General features: G+C 42.6%; 1 protein-coding gene across 2 annotated transcripts in view; it reads left to right on the forward strand.

The window, feature by feature from the left end:
- CWH43 (cell wall biogenesis 43 C-terminal homolog) overlaps positions 1-19,803 on the forward strand; it is a 56,676-nt gene that overhangs the window by 15,369 nt on the left and 21,504 nt on the right. For both annotated transcript variants that reach the window (XM_040966039.1, XM_040966040.1), the window contains 5 exons: positions 7,169-7,426; positions 9,315-9,440; positions 12,899-12,978; positions 17,902-18,007; positions 19,662-19,797. In XM_040966039.1, the coding sequence (XP_040821973.1) occupies positions 7,169-7,426; positions 9,315-9,440; positions 12,899-12,978; positions 17,902-18,007; positions 19,662-19,797 (706 nt within the window). The remainder of the gene's footprint in view (positions 1-7,168; positions 7,427-9,314; positions 9,441-12,898; positions 12,979-17,901; positions 18,008-19,661; positions 19,798-19,803) is intronic.

Consider the following 19,803-nt stretch of genomic DNA (forward strand, 5'->3'; position numbering starts at 1 on the left):
GGATGTGGGTCCATGGACAATGTCCCTGACTATGACACAGTACAGGGACATGTGTCTGGAAAATGTCCGTGATGATTCAGAGGGTCGTCCACTGCCACACTGCTAGTCCCCCCCACTTTGTAATAGATTTATTTGATTTTTGATGATGTTTACATAGTTGAGAAGAGTACATGACCATGTGGACCACCAATTAGGATGGGAAGGGTCTGGGAATGGGAGAAAGTGGATGAGACAACTGCTTCCAATCTTCCTTTCTGTTCTTCCCATTTCTGGAGGTAGAGGAAGAGAGGGCCACTCCCAGCAGCCAAACCAACCCAAGGATATTGGACAGCCACTCAATGTCATCCTCGGGTCCCTGATATGAAACCTGTTCTAAGGGTACAGTTTAAATGATTTTGGTAGTTCAAGATGCTGTTTATTCCATTGTTCCAAGGTTGAGGAAATCCCTCCAAAGTCCTTTGCTTGGCATAGTTCACTTCAGAGTCTTAACTTGCTCAGAAACCTGCTGTCGAAGCTTGGCCAGTAGTGTTGCCCATTTTGTTCTGCCCTCCATGGTATTAGGTGTCCTCTGTAGGCCTCAGTGATCTGTCATGTTCCCTGCTGCATATGGCATACCATCCACTGCACAGGCTTCAGCAACTGAGGAGGCCCAGTTCTGATACATGCACTCCATGGCAAGACCACAGATCCTGCAACTTTCCCCATGGTTAGAGTTTTGTGTCCAGTGGTCCAGTTTTGGAAGTCTCCAAAGGAACTTCATCAGAGGTAACACCAGACTTGACTCTTGTGTGTGCCAGTCAGTGCAGGGTCTGACTCAGTTTGTTACCCACATCAGTTTTCACACATGCTGGTGGTTGCCGTACCTTGGTGAGCTCTGTTTCCAGTCCTATCTCATATGCAAACCAATGGATGCTGTGGCCCCGCCCAACCCTACCCACCACACATTTGGCTCTCATGTACACCAGTGGGAACTGCAGCCCAGTCATAGCAACCCCAATAAGCTCCAACAGACCTGCCTCCAGCTCTGTTTCTTGTGCATGCCAGTATATGCAGCAGACTGGTCCAATTTGTCCCGAATCCCATCAAATTGCTGTACACGTTAATGGGTCCTGAAGCCTAGCTCAGCCTGCCCAACCCCACTATCCAACTCACACTTAGGCTGGAGGGTGCCACTAGCTGTCCAGCCAGGCCCATCCCCAGCCGTGGTTCTCATGCTAACAGTGGCCTTGTGGGTGGACGTCCCCCAGAAGTGATTCCTCACCTGCAACATATTCCCTCAGTGCGCCTCCCTCCCATACATTCTCATACCCTGAGCAATCCACAATCCCTATGTCTGGGAGTGCATGGGTTCCTCCAGCCTGGTCTTCTCAATTCCTGTCTTCCAGTGGGATGGTGTGCTGGCCTGAAGCTCTGCCTACCTACCAGGGACTCAGGTCCCCTGATACACTGGTCCCCAGGCCCAGTCCTCTGGTATACATGCTGGCCTGGGACCTTATGCCTCTGCCCGCCTGGGACCCAAGCGTGTGTGCGAGATCCCAAGCCAAGCGTGTGTGCAATACCAGCATATCCCGCCAGCAGGGGCCTTTCCCTCCCTGCATCCCCTCCACCTGCCCATGGGACCGAGACACATGTGTGGGTCTCCAGTTCCGCTCAGACAGCCCCCAGGGTGAGTTCCCAGGCCCCAGAGCTGTCAGCAGCTCCCACACTGCTAGTTGTTGAACTCCGAATTCTCTTCCCGATTCCTGGCTTCTGTGCTTTTCAGAAACGGGGTTCTCTGGGATTCCATAACGAATCTCGTCGGTTGGGGCTGGTGATTGGCATGACAGTTAAGAGGCCGCTGGGGCCAGGTACATTGGAGTCCCAGCTCCTCTGCTTCTGATCCAGCTTCGTAACAGTGTGTATCCTAATAGTAGCTGAGTCCTTGTCACATACATAGGAGACCCAGAGTGAGTACTGACCACCTGACTTGGTCTGACCCAGCCTAGCATTTGAAGGTGTTTAGGAAGTGAAACAGTAGATGGATGGCTCCTCGTTCTATGTCCCTCTCCCCTTCAAATGCAGTGGAAATACATTTCAAAATTTCAAAAAGAAATCCCTCAGTTTCCCTTAGACTTTTATATGTAACAGTTTAGCTCGAAATCCTTTTACTCAAGTATGGAGCCTGTGTTTGTTTATTCAAACACCTGATTTTTATCTTCCCAGTCATACCTTTTGGAATCCTACCATACTGGTCAAAGCTACCAGAATGTTGAATTTATATCTTTTTTTAAAAAAAGATTTATTTTATTTTTTCATTGGAAAGGCGGATATACAGAGAGGAGAGACAGAGAGGAAGATCTTCCGTCCGGTGATTCACTCCCCAAGTGAGCGCAACGGTCGATGCTATGCCGATCCGAAGCCAGGAGCCTCTTCTGGGTCTCCCACGCGGGTGCAGGGTCCCAAAGCCTTGGGCCGTCCTCGACTGCTTTCCCAGGCCACAGGCAGAGAGCTGGATGGGAAGCGGGGCTGGCGGGATTAGAACCGGCACCCAAATGGGATCCTGGGCGTGCAAGGCGAGGACCTTAACCACTTGCGCCACCGCGCTGGGCCCTGAATTTATATCTTATGAACAAATCATGCCACTCCTCCTACTACTATTTTTTTAAATGACAATATATGGGTTTTTGTTTTGTTTTGTTTTGTTTTGAGAGGGGAAAGAAGAGAAAAATGAACATGAGAGCATACTTTCCACCTGTTGGTTCATTCCCCAAATGCCTGGCAACCAGAAACTCTATTAGGGATCCAAGTACTGAAGTCATCCCCTGCTGCCTCACAGGTTGCACATTTGCAGGAGGCTGGAATTGGGAACGGAGCTGGGACCAGGCATGCCAGCGTGGGATGTGGCCAACCCAGGTGGCATCTTGAATGCTGTGCTAAACATCTCCCCTGTCTTTCTTCTTTTTTGTTATAAAGATTTATTTATTTATGTATTTTATTTTGGAAAGACAGATCAGATTTATGGAGAGAAGGAGAGACAAAGATCTGTCATCCACTGATTCATCACCCAAAGTCCACAGCTGAGCCAATCCAAAGCCAGGAGCCAAGAGCTTCTTCTGGGTCTCCCATGCTGGCACAGGGTTCCAAAACTTTGGGCTGTCCTCAACTGCTTTCCCATGCCACAAGCAGGGAGATGGATGGGAAGTGGAGCAGTTGGGACAGAACCGGCACCCATATGGGACCCCAACACTTGCAATGTGAGAATTTAGCCATTGAGCCATCGCACTGGGCCCATGCAAAATTATTTTTTAAAAAGGTTTATTTAATTTTTATTGAAAAGGCAGATATACAGACAGGAGGATCTTCCATCTGATGGTTCACTCCCCAAGTGGCCGCAACGGCTGGAGCTGAGCCAATCCAAAGCCAGGAGCTCCTCTGGGTCTCCCATGCGGGTGCAGGGTCCCAAAGCTTTGGGCTGTTCTCGACTACTTTCCCAGGCCACAAGCAGGGAGCTGGATGGGAAGCTGGGAAGCGGGGCTGCCAGTGTTAGAATTGGCGCCCACATGGAATGCCAGTGCGTTCAAGGTGAGGACTTTAACCACTACGCTATCGCCCTCAGCCCACAAACTTATTTTTAATAATGCATACTATGTATCAACTTTTTGAAGACTGTCTTTTTTTTCTTTTTTTTCATTTGTGAACAAAATGGTTAATGAGTAATTAGCTACTTTCTTCTAAATCCTGGAAAACTGAGGAACATAAAGGCAGAGTGTTAGCTAAAGAATAGAAAATCTCGAACCTACAGTCTTATTTTCCTAGTAAGGTGGAAAGCTTGAGAGTCAAACTCGATCTAGTTTGGTACTTCTTGGACATAGAAGTGTCAGTTTTAAAGACTTTAAGGGCAAGTCTGAAACTCGGTTGACAGCAGAGAAAAGCAGGACTGTGACTCAGGAGCTGCAGTTCCTTTTCTAATTGCCTGCTGGCCTGAAGTGTTGGAGCTCACAATGAATTACGTGGAAATGGTGCCCACTTCTCATCTCAGGCTTCCCTCTCAGGAAACCACAGGACAAAACAGAGTGTAGCAAAAAGAATCATATTTCCCCATTGTGCTTAAGCTGACAACTTCAGTGGGGAACTCAGCATGAAATTCATTATAGCAATAACCAAAGGTTTCATAAAAGCAGAGACCTATGTCTTTACGTCTTTGAGCTTTAAATCTTGATAGCAAGTGAATTAGTAACTTCTGTTATAAAAAAGGCATGGTTACAGTAAACAAATTAATAGAACCTCAGTGTACTATATAGTTATCTGATTTAATGATATGACAAATTTGATATCTTGCCAATTAATATGATTTTATAAGTTAAGTGAAAAGCCAAAGTGACTAACAATGTATATCTTTATGCTATCATTGGTCTACAAGAGGAGAGATACACACACATACTCACATACACACATTCATTCACACATATGTACTCATGTACACCACATGCATTTGTACGTAGTGAACATCTTTTGAAGGATGTAGGAGTAAATGCTAGTATTGGCTAATTTATCTCAGGGCAGCTAGTGAGTGATATGGATCAGAAATTTCCGGGCCTGGTGGCGTGGCCTAGCGGCTAAAATCCTCGCCTTGAATGCACCAGGATTCCATATGGGTGCTGGTTCTAATCCTGGCAGCTCCACTTCCCGTCCTGCTCCCTGCTTGTGGCCTGGGAAAGCAGTAGAGGACGGCCCAAAGCTTTGGGACCCTGCACCCGCATGGGGTACCCGGAAGAAGTTCCTGGATCCTGGCTTCAGATCGGCATAGTATCGGCTGTTGCAGCTCACTTGGGGAGTGAATCACCAGACGGAAGATCTTCCTGTCTGTCTCTCCTCCTTTCTGTATATCTGACTTTCCAATAAATAAACAAATCTTTAAAAAATTTTCCTTTTTTTAATGTTTCAATTCTAGATTTTGAATTTGTAGCTTAGTTAAAAATATAATTTACATGTATTAAAATATAGGACCTGTTTAAAAATAGAAACTAAAAGTAAAATAAGAATAACAGTCAAGGGAAATTTAAAGAACTGGTTCCTTTCTCTCCTGAGAATTGTCTGCAATAAGATGAAAACAGCCAAGTCATTTTTTTGAAAGTTTACTTGTACTTATTTGAAAGGCAGAGCTACAGAGACAAACACACACAGAGTGAGTGAGTGGCAGAGAGAGAGAGAGCGAGAGCGAGCGAGCGAGCGAGAGAGAGAGAGAGAGAGAGAGAGAGACAGATTGAGTGCATCTGCTGAGTTTTCTCCAGATACCTGCAAATCCTGGGCTGGGCCAGGCCTTAAACAGGAGCCTGAAGCACTATTCATTGTGCCTCCCGTATGGATAAGAGTGACTCAAGTGCTCAAGTCAGGATGTGTATTGGCAGGCAGCTGGATCAGGAGCTGAGGATCCAGGGCCCCATGCCAGGCACTTGGATACAGCAGCTTAACTGGCTGTGCCACATGGCCTGCCCTTCCTAATAGTCTCTATATTTGAATAAAAAATTAGGATGCACTCTTTTGAAACTAGTCATTGTAAGCCAATAGATAGGAAAAACTCAATTCTACTTCTAACAAAATAACTGCAATTTAATCTGCCATACTATTTTTCAGCCCTAATTTGGTCAAGATATTTAGAAAATGAATTTCGGAAGTCTTTAAAAGATGTTGAGACTTTGGGTGACTTTTTTTGCAGGAAATAAAGATTGATAAATCTTTCTAGAAACAACTGATCATAATAATGTCTCTACAAATGCTTATAGCCTCTGACATAGTAGCTGAATCGCCAGGAATCTATTTTAAGTATATTGTTGAAGATGTGGTAAGAGATTTATTGACAAATAAAGATGTCCATCACACTGTAGTTTTACAGGTTTGGCACCGAAAATCTATGTTATGGCTATTTGTCCAGTGAAATATTATTGTCCATAGCAATGTTTTAGAAAAAATAACATGAGAAGATATTTCTACTATGATGTTACATTAGAAGTAGCAGATAATCCTTAGTGTGTGATATAACTTTACTCATGCAGAAATTCTATCCTGGAATAAGGTAGAGACGTAGAAGTACATATGAAGACATGCTGACTGCCGGCATCTCAGTCTTAGGTGGTCTTTCTGTTTCTTTACAATTCAGTATTTTGACTCTATAGCAAATAGGTGCCACAGTTGTCTTAATTTAAAAGGAAAACTTCCCATCACAGAGATCTGAATGCTATGGGTTGTGGGGGACCCTGGAATGTGGTCTCACATTTGTCTGCATGATGTTGTCTTCAAGCAGGAAAGTGGGGTGGCATTGGCAGTCTCTTGGCATTCTCGGGGTGGTGCGATGTGACAACTGGCTTGGAGCCATTTCCTGCTCCTCAGGGGAGTTTCCCAGAGTGAGGAATCTGCCGTCAGTTCCCTTGAACGGCAGGTGCTGTGACTCAACACTGGCCCAGTGTTGAGAAATGTCCTGTTGTCCATGGAAAGACATTCTGTTGGGGTGGTACCTAGGAGTGCTGTTTCCAAGCTGGCATCACAGGACTTGGGGAAAAGGCTGTGTGTCCTCAGTGCTGGCTCGGTAGAACAATGTGATTGCGAAGTGTCTACTCTGGAGCCCAGCTCCCCACTGGGATAGCACAGGAGCAGAGGGTGTACTGTCACTCTGTCACTCATACCTGGTTTGGGGGCTGATGGGTTGGGAAGGTCAGTGTACAGGTAGGAGAATGAACACCTCGCAGGCAGGCAGGGATTCCTTTAAAAAGTCCTGTAGCCAACACATTTAGCAACTACAGTGATAGAACCACCTGTTCTATCATGTCCTGTACCTGGCTGATGAAACACAAATTAGATATTATGTTTAATATCAGTTTTTTTTTTTTTTGACTGCTAGGATTTTAAAGGCAATTGCTTCAAAATGCCTTCTTTCCACTCCTGGTCCTACCTGAAGGAAAAACTGTTGGATTGAGGTTTATGAGACCCGCATCCCGCCTCCGTTGTGCTAATAACTGGCTTGTGACCTTCAGGAAATCACCTTAACTTTGCAAGTCTTTGGTTTTCTAATTTGTCTGGAGATTGAATCAATATACCCCAAAGGTCTCTCTGGCTGCAGAGGCTATAAATTGGTCATCCTGTAAGCTTTACTGCTTTCTCGTCTGATGCATTTTCTTTTCTCTCTCATCAACAGGAATGGCTTCAGCTGTGGGACTCCTTTACCTGCCCACGTGGGCAGCAGCTGTGTCCGGCTGTGTGCTGGCTGTCTTTACTGCATCCATGTGGCCTCCAGTACTTGGACAGTTTGTTAGCTCAGGGACAAACCCTGGGAAAACCATGACCCTTGCCATGATAGTTTATCTTCTCGAGATATTCTTCTGTGCCTGGTGCACGGCCTTTAAGTTTGTCCCAGGAGGTGTCTATGCTAGAGAAAGGTCTGATGTGCTTTTGGGTGAGTACATTGAAAAGTGCTGGGCTAAAATATCTGCTTAAAAATGGGCTTGAGAACTGGCTAGGGCTTAGCAATTTATATGACTGGTGGAAATAGAGTGATTTTGCCTTCTTCATAAGATAGACTTTCTTGGTTTTTGAAAAAAAAAAAACTGGAGGTGAACTCTTAGCATAGTGATTAAGCTTGGGGTACCCTCATTTCACAGCAGAGTGTCTGGGTTTGAGTCCTAGCTTTGCTAATGCTTTCAACTTCCTGCTGTTGGAACTGTTGGGATGAAGTGATACTGGCTTAAGTAGCTGAGTCTCTGCCACCCTTGTCGAAGACCTAGGTGGAGTTCCTGGATCATGAATATTTTATCAATAAAATTGATACATATCTTACCATAGATGATGATGTAAAAAGTCACAGAAAGTCACAGAAAGACACTCGGTGGTTATAAATGCATGTATCAAAATTAAAATTTCATAAACTTTTCTGGTTTCATACTTTTAAAAAATTACCTTCTGGCCTGCCAGTCTAAATCTGGAAGTCAGTCTGGGTCTCTGCTACGGCTGGCACAGACTGACTGCTAGGGCCATCCCCTGCTGCCTCCAGGTACCTGAGCAGGAAGCTGGAATGGGGTGGGGAACTGGGACTCTAGAAGAATCGCTCTCTGTGGTTGGTGGCCCCTCCAAGAGGCAGCTCAGCCACCACGGCAGATGGCTGTCCCTGGAAGACATGTTTTTTTTTTTTTTTTTTTTTAATAACAGGAAACATTTTAGAGGCAACTTTTGAGAATTTGGTATTTGGGGTAATTACTGAAGCTCTCATCAAATGAAAGCAACATATTGCTGCGTTTCTTGTGCCATGATCTTGTCTTTGCAAGCTTTGTATTTCTTCTTGTTTCTTTCAGGTGTCTGTGCTCTGTCCTGCTCTGTTTTCCTGTCCAATGCCCTGCTTTTTTCTTCTTCCAGCTTGCTTAGGGGTCTGCCGTGTGAAGAAAACGAATGAAAGTAAGAGCCGTTCTCTGCCTGAGTGTGCTTCCTTAGAATGCTATAAGTAAGTGAGGAGCTTCTCCATTCCTCCTCACAGTTTCTGTGGCTGCAGAAACTGCATGAGAATTCCACACAGTCAAGCCCTGCTTTTAAAGGCATGAGTGACATTCTATTAATGCGGCCACAAAAACCAACAAACATTGGCCATATTCAGAGTAGCTTTTACTACATTGAATTGCAAAGCATCTCTATTAAATCGGCAACTGTATTTTTTTCATGGTTTTATCCTGCTGTTTGCTGGATGCTTGGGCTTAAGTATTTTTTTTTTTTTTGCTAGTTTCCCTTGGCATATCATTTACTTATATTTCCTGATGTGTACATTTTGTGCTTTCTCTCTGTTTCCATTCTTAGTATGCACGATCTGGGAACTATGTGCCCTGTCTGGGTACTCTGTAAACTACAGGGTCCCGTGTCCCACCTGGGTTCTACTCTGTCATCTGGCTTGCTGCATGCATCCTTGGGGAGGGCCCTTGGTGCAAAGCATGTGCATCCCAGGGCACTGCCATTCTCAGAACTCAGCCCTGCCCCACTGTGCTCTGCAGTTTGGGGCACAAGAGATGATCCCCTGAGATCTCAGAAGGCCTCCCAAATGTCTCCTGCCCAGCACTCACAGCAGCCTGTCAGGAGATTCAGACATTCCCCATTGGGAGGATACTGGGGTCTCTTCTTGCTGAGCCCCAGGACCCTGCCTGAGTTCCCAGTTAACAGAAGCATTGCTAGGGTGATTGCTTACCTACTGAGAGAAATGAACTCACGAACTGCTTGGTTCATTTCAAAGAAATCTGGGCTCCTGGAATTTACCTTTGAAAGGATTTATTAATTCATGTATAATACATTCTTTCTCTTTTTCATAGGCACCATAATGGTAATTATTGGGCTAAATATGCTATTTGGTCCAAAGAAAACCCTTGACTTTCTTCTTCAAACAAAAAACAATCCAAAAGAGATTTTCAGAAGAAGTGAAAAATACATAAGACTTTGTAAGTACAGTTTTTTTGAAACCCTTATGACATAAATTCTCAAGCACATGACAGTATCCTCAATGAACCTGCATACGGCTTCAGCAATTCTCAGTATTTGGCCTATATTATTAACAATCATCTTCTCTATCCTTTTTTGGTTAACAAAATCTTTCACATTGTGCCATTTCAACCATAAATACTCTGAATGAGGCTTATACTTACATTTCCTCTTAAAATTATGTGTTTATTTGAAACATAGAGTGATCTGCCATCCACTGGCTCACTCCCCAAATTCCTGCAAACAGCTGGGGCTGAGGTGGGGCTGGGGCTGAAGCCTACTCATTAGTAGCAAGCTGGAAGTGGGTACAAAGCTGGATCTCGGATCTAGATGCTGTGATATTGATATGTGGGCATCCTACGTGATGTCTTTGCATGAGTTTTAGATAATTTAACAAGTGGAATTTCCAAAATGCAGTGTTGTAACAATTAAGACTGTTCACTCCCTTTCTTGTTCTCTTCTAATTTTTTTGGACATTAAATATGCTAATATTTCAAATGTTAATGAACTAGATTCCTACATGAAATTAGTTTACCGTTCAGTAGTCAACTAATTTCAAATCAATCATATCAAATAATGTATTGAATGATATGGCATATAGATAGTATATTAGGCAGTTAGAATGTAGGACACAAAAACATAAAAACAGTGGTCTCCATCCCCAAAGTCTGGATACCTTATTAAAGGAAGTAAACTATCATGAATAAAGAGATTCAAAAACAATTAAGAAATTATATAATGTTTAATGTATTTCTAAAATAAATGTCACAACAAAGGAAGACCGTTGTATAAAAATGTTCATGTATGTTTCATCCTAATTTGAAAATGTTCTATTTAAAGTTAGGGTGAGTTTTTTTTTCCTTTTGGCATGTATTCCTTCATTTTGATGCGCCAGAATCTAGCCCAATTTTATTTGCTTTTAAAAAAAGATCTGTTTTATTTATTTGGACAACCAAAGTGAGGGGCCAGCAGGTGGCACGGTGGGTAAAACCTCCACCTGGAATGCCAGAATCCCATATAGAGTCTCAGTTCAAGTCTCAGCTGCTCCAGTTCACATCCAGCTCCCTGCTGATATGCCTGGGAAAGCAGCAGAGGGTTGCCGAGTACTTGGATCCCTGCCACCCATTTAGGAGACCTAGAAGTTCCTGGCTCCTGACTTCAGGCTGGCCCAGCTCTGAACACGGAAGCTATTTATTTGGGAAGTGAACCAATGGACAGAAGATTTTTCTCTTTCCCTCTGTCTCTTCCTTCCCCTTTCTCCACTTCTCTCTGACCCTTTTCCCTATTTCTCCCTCTCACTTGCTCTCAGTAACTGTGCCTTTCAAATAAGCAAAGTAAATCTTAAAGAAAAAGAAAAGTGAAATGACAGGGAGAGAGGGAGTTAGGTAGATAGAGAGATGGTTCATGCCCCAAATGCCAGTCACACCAGCTTGGTCTTCTACATGGCAGGGGGAAGTATTTGCGCTGTGACCTGCTGCCTCCCCAGGACCCTTAGCAGAGAGCTGGGTAGGAAGGGAGAACCAGGACTTAAAACACCAGTATGGGATGCCAGTCTTGGCAGCTTACCCCTGTGCACCACAACACTCTTCCCTCATGTGTGTGTATTTAAATATTGATTTATTTATTTGAAAAGCAAAGTTACAGAGAAAGACAGAGATCTATCTACTGGTTCACTTCCCAAATGGCTACAATGGCCAGAGCTGGGCCAGGCGAAACACTGGCTCCCTATCTGTATGTTTTTATAACAACAACAATTCTTAAATTGATTCATCAGATGGGAAGCATTTGGAAAAGTTTATTTACAGAGTTGATTATACCATTCTGCACATTGTTTAAAAATACTTTATTTTAAGGGAGTTGGCACTGCAGCACCTGTAGTGTGTTCCGTGTGGACCCTGATTCATTTCCTGGCTGCTCCACTTCTGATCCTGCTCACTACTAATGCACAGGGAAAAGTAGCAGAAGACCAAAGTACCAAGTCAAAGACCTGGTAGGGGCTTCTAGCTCCTGGCTTTGCCTGGCACAACTCTGGCCATTAGGGCCATTTAGGGAGTGAATCAGTGGATGGAAGTTCCATCTCTGCCTCTCCCTCTGTGTAACTCTGCCTTCCAAATAGATAATAAATAAATAAATCTGAAATGTATATTTAAAAATATTTTTAGAGCAGTTTTAGGTTGGCCACATAATTGAGTAGAAGGTACAATGAGTTCCTGTTTACCTTCTGCTCCATATATGAGCATGTAGAGCCCCCCCTCCACCAAAATTACTCACCAGAGTGACTTGTTTCTCATAAAGAATGAATCACTGTTGCCCACAGTCCATACTTAAATCTTACTTTGCTTTTGCACTTTGTACCATTTTCTAGGTATGTTTTTTCTCTTTTTCTTGATTTCTTTTGTACTTGTTGGCCTTTTTCTTTTCCTTTCTTCTCACACCCCTCCTTCCCACTCCTCTTTGTAATTTGAAAATAATAGCTTTTACTTTATTTATTTATTTATTTTGGTAATTAGTCATTTTCATCTCAGCACATTGAGAATACAGTTCCACTATTTTCTAGCTTCTACTTTTGCTGTTGGCAAGTCAGCAGTCAGTGTAAACACTACTTCTTTGAAGATAACCCTTAATTTCTGCTCTGTCAGCTCCTTAAATTGTGTTTTGGTGTTTTACAGTTTCAACAGGATGTATCTAAAATGAAGATTTCTTCCCCATCTTTCTCAGGAGTCTTTGACATTTATGAACCTGGGCATTCATATCTTTCATTTCTGGGAAAATCTCAGTGTTGCTTCTGCAAGTACTGCTTCTTCCTCATTCTTGCTCTTCATTCCTTTTTGGCTTCAGTTGGATGAGTGTTGGATCTTCTTTGCCCTTTGTGTCTTTTCATTTTTTTAGCATTTTCTGTTTGTGTATTTTTGGACTGCTGTTTGCACTAATTTCCTATTCAGACTGCACTATTTGTGTTATCCATTGAGTATCTAAATTCAGTTATTAAAAAAAATCCTAGAATGCTTGATTTCTATATCAAATTATCTGATCATTGTAGTCTGTTGTTCCTTAGTCATAATGTTGAATACTTTTATTTTCCTAAATACATTAAACATACTTATGTTATGCTCTGATCCTGAAGGTCCCAATATCGGAAATCTTTGTGGGGTGGATTCTATAGAGTTTATTTTTCCTGCTGGATCCTGCTCTTGGAGACTTGCTTTCTTGTATGTTTTATAATTTATTGTTGCTTTAAGTTCATGGTCCTTGGCACATTTTAAGAAGAGTCTTAGAAACTTACGGTTGAAGTATGCATTATATAAGCATGCCACTCATGAAAAATTACTCAAAATTTTCAGTAGATTCAGTGATTTAGCAAAACTTATTTTTAAAACAAGATTTGATTTAGACAATTATTTCTTTTTTTTCTATTTAGTTTTATGGCTGCTTGTCGGTGTGGGGCTGTTGGGATTAGGACTACGGCTAAAAACATATGAGAGAAAGTTGGGCAAAGGGGTGAGTAATTAGATTTTGAAATTGTATTATGAAATGTGTATATACATGCATTTCTATACCTTATTATTCTGATTGAATGCTAAATCTGCATCTCATTGCTTCAGAAGCTCTATATTCTTAACTCTTAGGTCATATGCTGATGGTATGTGGTACTATTTTATGAAACTATTCCATAATACCTTTCAATATATTAATTAATAGATGTTGCCTAAGATAGCAAAGTTTGAGATTCTTTGTCTGAAGAAAAGTCTTATGGAAAATTCTTGATTTGTGTATTAATTGGTCATGGAATGTTTCTCTCTCTTTCCTCTTGCTTTCTATAATTTTAAATATCTCCCTGCCCCTTTTCTCATTTACAAAGGTTGGCAGAAGCAAGAATAAGTCATTGTAACAATATGCTTTCTATCTGTTCCAATAAAAAATTTAACTTGTTTCATTAGGCAGACTGAGTTCTAGTTTTGGCTAACAGAATTTAAGGATCAATTTTAAATTTTAGCAATCTGTGCTTTGGAAAAATAATCTTAGTAAGTAAAAAGCTATACTTGGGATGGATGCCAAGTTTCTCTCATTTTTCCTTAATTCCTAGATTCTGACAAACTGCTTGGCATTTTTAAAGAACTCAGTAACTTTTAAAAATGGATTTATTTATTCAAGAGGCAGTTACAGAGAGGGTGGGGGAGAAACAGGGAGAGATCTTCCATTTTTATGTTCATTGCTCGAATGATTGCAATGGCTCTGGACCAATCTGAAGCCAGGAGCCAGGAGCTTCTTCTGGGTTTTCCGTATGAGAGCAGGTGCCCAAGCATTTGGACCATCCTTTGCTGCTTGCCTAGGTGCAATAGCAGAGCTGGATGAGAAGCGGAGCAGCTGAGATTGGAACTGGAGCCCATATGGAATGCCAGTGGCACTAAGCCACCGTGCCAGCCCCAGTAGCTATTTCTTAATAAATAGTACACAATCTCTTTCTTTAATTGTTAGTCACTCTTTCAGCAATACTTTCAGGACAACTCATTTACTGTCAGCTTACAGAGGAACTATTTGAGTTGGACTTAATGTCAATTTCATTCTTTTGTTCATTCATTCATTCATTTGACAAGTGCTGCTGAAAAATCTCCTTATGAGCCTGGTACACAGGATACAGAAGTAAACAAGTTAAACAAGATCCTTACTCTTCTAGAGTTTTCTTTCTAGTCAAAAAACACAGTATTCAGAGGAAGAAATAAAGACTATCATTTTAGATCACGTTGCTATGAAGGAAATAAGATTATGGAGTACAGAGTGACTGGGTCTAAGTGTGTAGAGAAGGCTGCTTTGAGCAGGTGCCATTTGAGATGAGACCTGAGAGCTGAGAAAAAGCCCATTGTTCAGAGGCTAGGATTCAGGCCGAGGTGTCCCTGCATAAAGGACGGAGGGAGAACCAAGCTTGTTTGAGGCACACCAGGGTAGCCAGCAATGGCTAATGAATGGCAGAAGATGAAATTGGAGAGGCTGGGGAGGGCCACATTACCTAGAGCCTCTCAGACCATGGCAGTGAGTCGGCGTTTTGTTTGCTGTCAGTGGAGGCCAAATGTTTCAAGCAAATAGAATGAAGGAAATTGATACGTGTCAATTTGGCCGCTGTGTATGGCATGGGTGGTAGAGAATAAGGGTACATAAAAGGGAATGAGTTCTGAGGTTTTTTTCTTTTTCAGTTGTCTAATAGATGTTGGAAGCATCAGTGGACTTGGAGAGAGGTCAGGCTATATTTTAGAAGTAGAATGGATTGGATTAGCTGTTGAGTTAGTTGTTTCTGGATGAGGAAAAGGAAGGAATCAAGAGTGACTTATGCTTTTGACTTGAATATCTGGAAAGTGAGAGGAGTGTACATTTAATCTAGTGATTAAGACATCTGCTCCTACGTGGGAGTGCCTGGGTTTGAGTCCCAGCTCCAGCTGATGCTGCCAGCTTTCTGCTAATGCAGAGCCTGGGAAGTAGCAGGTGATAGTCCAAGTCATTGGGTCTCCACCGCCCACATGGGAGACCTTGGCTGAGTTCATGGCTCTTGATTTTGACCCTGGGCATTGTGGGCATTTGAGGAGTGAACCAGCAGATGGAAACTCTGTTTCTGTGTCTCTAGTTTTAAAAATAAAATAGTAAAATAGAATGAGAAGTTAATTTTACTTTTGGTACAAAAATGAAATTCATGCATATTTTTATAGTATGTATTTCCATGAACTTTTTTTAAAAACAAATCATCATTATTTATTTATTTATTTATTCATTTTATGACACGGTTTCATAGGTTCTGGGATTCCCCCATACCCTCCCCATATTCTACCCCATGGTGGATTCCTCCACATTGTTGCAGTAGTACAGTTCATATCCAGTCATGATTCCTTCATTGCAAGCATGTACTATGTATAGAGTCCAGCATCTTATTGTCCAGATAGTTTCAACAGCTTCCTTGGGAGACCATCCCTGGTCTAAAAGTCAAGCTGGCAGAATATCATCCCCTCCAATGAAAAGCCACAACATAACATCAAAAACAATTTACAAAATTATGGAGTTAATTGACATGGTATTGAGTGCCCAATATGTTAGAAAATACAAGTTCTTAACCACATCCTGTGACTACTTCATTGACATTTCAATTTTAGTTTATATATAACTGGCTGCTATACTCCTGGAAATGGTTATAGGGTACTATTCAGCTGTCTTGTGTCTTTTTTTTCCTCATTTTTATATTTAGCTGTTTATAGTATTGAAGCATAATTTTTACTGAACTTGGCAAATTTTAAGATATTCCAATCCGGCATATGTCAACAGTTGAGGTGCAGAACAGTTTTTGGGAGGGGTGTGCAGAGAAATCTTCAATACCTTATCTTTGTGTCCTAATAATATGTGAGTCCAAGCTATCCATTTCCTGTCTGGTTCTAAGCTTTCCTTGTTGGTCTCTGTGTATCTAATCTAATTTAAAATTTTTGGGGGGTGGGGGCTCTGGAGTGACCCTGATGGTCATTGCAAGAGAGGGTGGGGTTCAAGGTTGGAACTAAGTAAGGACCAGAGAAGGCTCCCCTCCCGAGTTCTGAAGGAAGTTTACTGTTCTTCTGTACCTGAGGACTGTTTAATAGCTCCCGGCTATTGTTCTGATGACATTAGATCCTGTGAAGAAGGATCTGGGCATCTTCCATCCCATGTGGGAGATCTGAAATGGAGTGGATGACCTCAGAGTTCTTGGCCTATGAGAGCAGTCCAATTCCTGGTGGTCTCCTTCATTTCCATAAACTTTTTGGAGACTTCTCATATAGTTGTGTGAAAAAGGATAGCTGGATGAATCTAATCATGCTTCTTGAAATCTTGGTTTATACCCTTCATTAAACCAGATATTCTTCCTTGTGTTGGAGATGAAATGCCTGGCTTACTGATACAACACAAACACAGGCCATGTTAGGCAGGTAGTGGCTCTTCTATGCAGTTATTTTTATGTATCTTCTCTCTCAAACTAAGATTGTATGGCTCAGTTTGAGTTGTCTTTTCAGTTGTGCTCACAGACTTGGTTCTAATTCAGCTGTTCTCTCTCACAGAAGCACTGTCATCGGTCAGTAGGTATTTATTTGGGATGAATGGTTAGAGTTGGGCATTATGTGGCTAGTTCAAGAGCCAAAAAATGAAGGTTTTCTTCTTTTCTTTTCTTTTTTTTTTTTAGGATTTATTTATTTTACTTGAAAGAGATATGGAAAGAGAGAGAGAGAGAAAGATCTTCCATCTGCTGGCTCACTCCCCAAATAGCCGCAATAGCCAGAGCTGGGCCAGTCTGAAGCTTCTTGTGGCTCTCCCATAAGGGTGCAGGGGCCCATGGATTTTCCCCTGCCTTCTCAGACACTTGAACAGGGAACTGGATCAGAAGTGGAGCATCCAGGACACAAATCAGCACCTGTATTAGGATGCTTGTAGCACAGGCAGTACCTCTACTGGCTAACCCACAGCACTGGCAGCAGCTGGCCACTTCATACATACAGTAAAGGTCTCTACTCCTCCTCATGTGATTCTTCTTCCCTGCAAGGATAACTGTTCTCCTGAGAATAGTTTTTTTTTTTAAGATTTATTTATTTGTTGGAAAGTCAGATATACAGAGAGGAAGAGAGACAGACAGAGAGAAAGATCTTCCGTCCAATGATTCACTCTGCAAGTGACCACAAGGCCCAGTGCTATGGCAATCCGAAGCGAGGATCCAGGAACCTCTTCCAGGTCTCCCACGCAGGTGCAGGGTCCCAAAGCTTTGGGCCATTCTCGACTGCTTTCCCAGGCCACAAGCAGGGAGCTGGATGGGAACCTGGGCTGCCAGGATTAGAACTGGCGCCCATATGGGATCCCGGTGCGTTCAAGATGAGGACTTTACCCACTAGGCCACGCTGCCGGGCCTGAGAATAGTTTTTAAAAATACTTTTCAAGTACTTCCTTTTATTGCCATTACATAGAATAGATTCCTAGACAATATTATTTTTTCCTAGTTTTTAGTTTTTCCTAGTTTTTCAATTAAGTGACATCTCATAAAACTTAGTCATCTTTGTAAGAGTCATCCACATGAAAACATGTTGTCCTAATTTATGTACTAATACCTCGTAGTATTGCATTATATATGTGTCATCATTTCTTTCTTTTTCTACAGATGGACAGCTAGCTTATTTCCAATGTCTTGCTGCAATAAACAAAGCTTAGCATAAGTAGCTTCCCAGTGTTCCTCCTAAGGTATAAGCTGAAGATAGAAGTTCACCGATTAATTATGAAACTGCCAAATCACAAATATGTCCTCCTGTTTATGAATTAAGTGTGTGCAAATGTCTAAGGACACCCCTTTGCGAAAAAAATGGGTTTTGGTGGAGAAATGTGAAGATGTATCAGTGTTGAAAGTCTTCCTAAATTACCATGAAAACTGTTCTGCAGGTCCCAGCCCAGGAGTTCTCTGCTGCCATCTGGCCATTCCGGTTTGGATACGACAACGAAGGATGGTCCAGTCTGGAAAGATCAGCCCAGCTGCTCAGGGAAACTGGTCAGTCTTCCTGGGATGAGTCCCAGGTCTTGAGAAGCTACTCCTGTTGCTTCTGTTTTCTTCAAGGTCCAAAAGCACAGGCAGAGGGCTTGCTGGGTTACAGAGGTGTCTGAAAAGGCTGTCCCTGGAGGGCAGCTGCAGGGAGATGTCTCCACATTTCTCTCCACATTTGCAGCAATGAATCTAGTAGGTTCTGAACACCAACACCTGCTGCCTATCTGCAGAGGTTCGGTTCATGCTGTTAGCCGCTGTGGCTTAGGGACCCAGTGCTGGGGACCAGGAAATTATTGGATAAGGGCAGAATGGGTCAGAGAGAGGCTCCTCTGTGAAGCAAATTACAGCCTGGGGAGCATTTTCACTCATTTTTCTTATCCTGGGGTGCTCACCTTTGTGAAAAGCATCTTCTAATCGTTAGCAGAGTTTGATTCTCAGATCAGCCATGGGAAGGGATACCAGAGAAGGGCTCAACTATTCTTATTAGCCTTAATGCTAAACATGCCTCTTGAGAAATTGCCAGGTCTCTCTGTGGACGAAGATGCTTGTTTAGACTTCATGACAGTTCTCTGATGCATGCCTGGCCAGGATCTAAACAAGTCAGTCAGGGGTGACAGTTAAGATGTCACTTGGGAAGCCTGCAGCCCACCAAGTGTTTGGTTCGAGTCCTGTCTCCCATATTTCCTCTCAAGCTCCCTGATAATGTGCACCCTGGAGATAGCAGATGGTGACTCGAATACATGGGTCTCTGTCACCCATATCGGAGTTTGATTTTTGGGTTCTGGCTCTGGCTGTGGCTTGGCCCAGTCCTAGATATCATAGACATTTGGGGGGTGAACCAGCAGATGGAAAAATCTCTGCCTCCCACTGTTTGCTTGCCTTTTAAATAAAACAAAAATAAATTCTTAAAAATTTTAAAAAGTAAAAATAAGAAAGCCAGTAAAATTGCTTCTGTGCTGGAGTCATGGGACTATTTGCCATGGAATAAAATGTGATTTTTATGAACATACATTGAATTATTTAAGAAAAGTATGAGGATTATTTGAAATTTGGAGAAAGGTGTTAAGAATATTTGAGGATTTAGAAAGTTGGGCTTTTGGGCCTGGCACGGTAATTTAGCGGCTAAAACCCTCACTTTTTGAATCCCAGATGGGCGCCGGTTCTAATCCCAGCAGCCCTGCTTCCCATCAAGCTCCCTGCTTATGTCTGGGAAAGCAGTCAAGGACGGCCTAAAGCCTTGGGACCCTGCAACCGCATGGGAGACCTGGAAAAAGCTCCTAGCTCCTGACTTCACTTTGGCTCAGCTCCTGCCATTGCAGCCACTTGGGGAGTGAATCACCGGAAGGAAGATCTTCCTCTCTGTCTCTCCTCTTCTCTGTATATCTGTCTTTACAATAAGGATAAACTAAATATTAAAAAAAAGAAAAGCTGGGCTTTTATGTGTCCCAGTATTTCCTTCAGGTGTTTATGTTTTAATGTTTTCCCAAAACACAGGAAAGACTTTATAGCTCAGACCTGAACCACTTCTCTTTAGTAATTCATTAGGAATTACTTTGGGAGTTTATAAGTAAAGGCAAGTCAGTGAAGGGCGTGGAATGAAGTTTGGAACATTGTTTTCTGCATTGCTGTGATTACTGTGTGCTTACCTGCTCCCCAACAGGTGCAGATTTCATAACAATTTTGGAGAGCGATGCCTCTAAGCCCTACATGGGGAACAATGACTTGACCATGTGGCTAGGGGAGAAGTTGGGCTTCTATACAGACTTTGGTCCGAGCACAAGGGATCACACCTGGGGGTGAGT

The sequence above is a fragment of the Ochotona curzoniae genome, unplaced genomic scaffold, assembly GCF_017591425.1.
Source record: "Ochotona curzoniae isolate NIBS_2020 unplaced genomic scaffold, NIBS_Ocur_1.0 scaffold_4505, whole genome shotgun sequence".
NCBI classification, from domain to species: Eukaryota; Metazoa; Chordata; class Mammalia; order Lagomorpha; family Ochotonidae; genus Ochotona; species Ochotona curzoniae.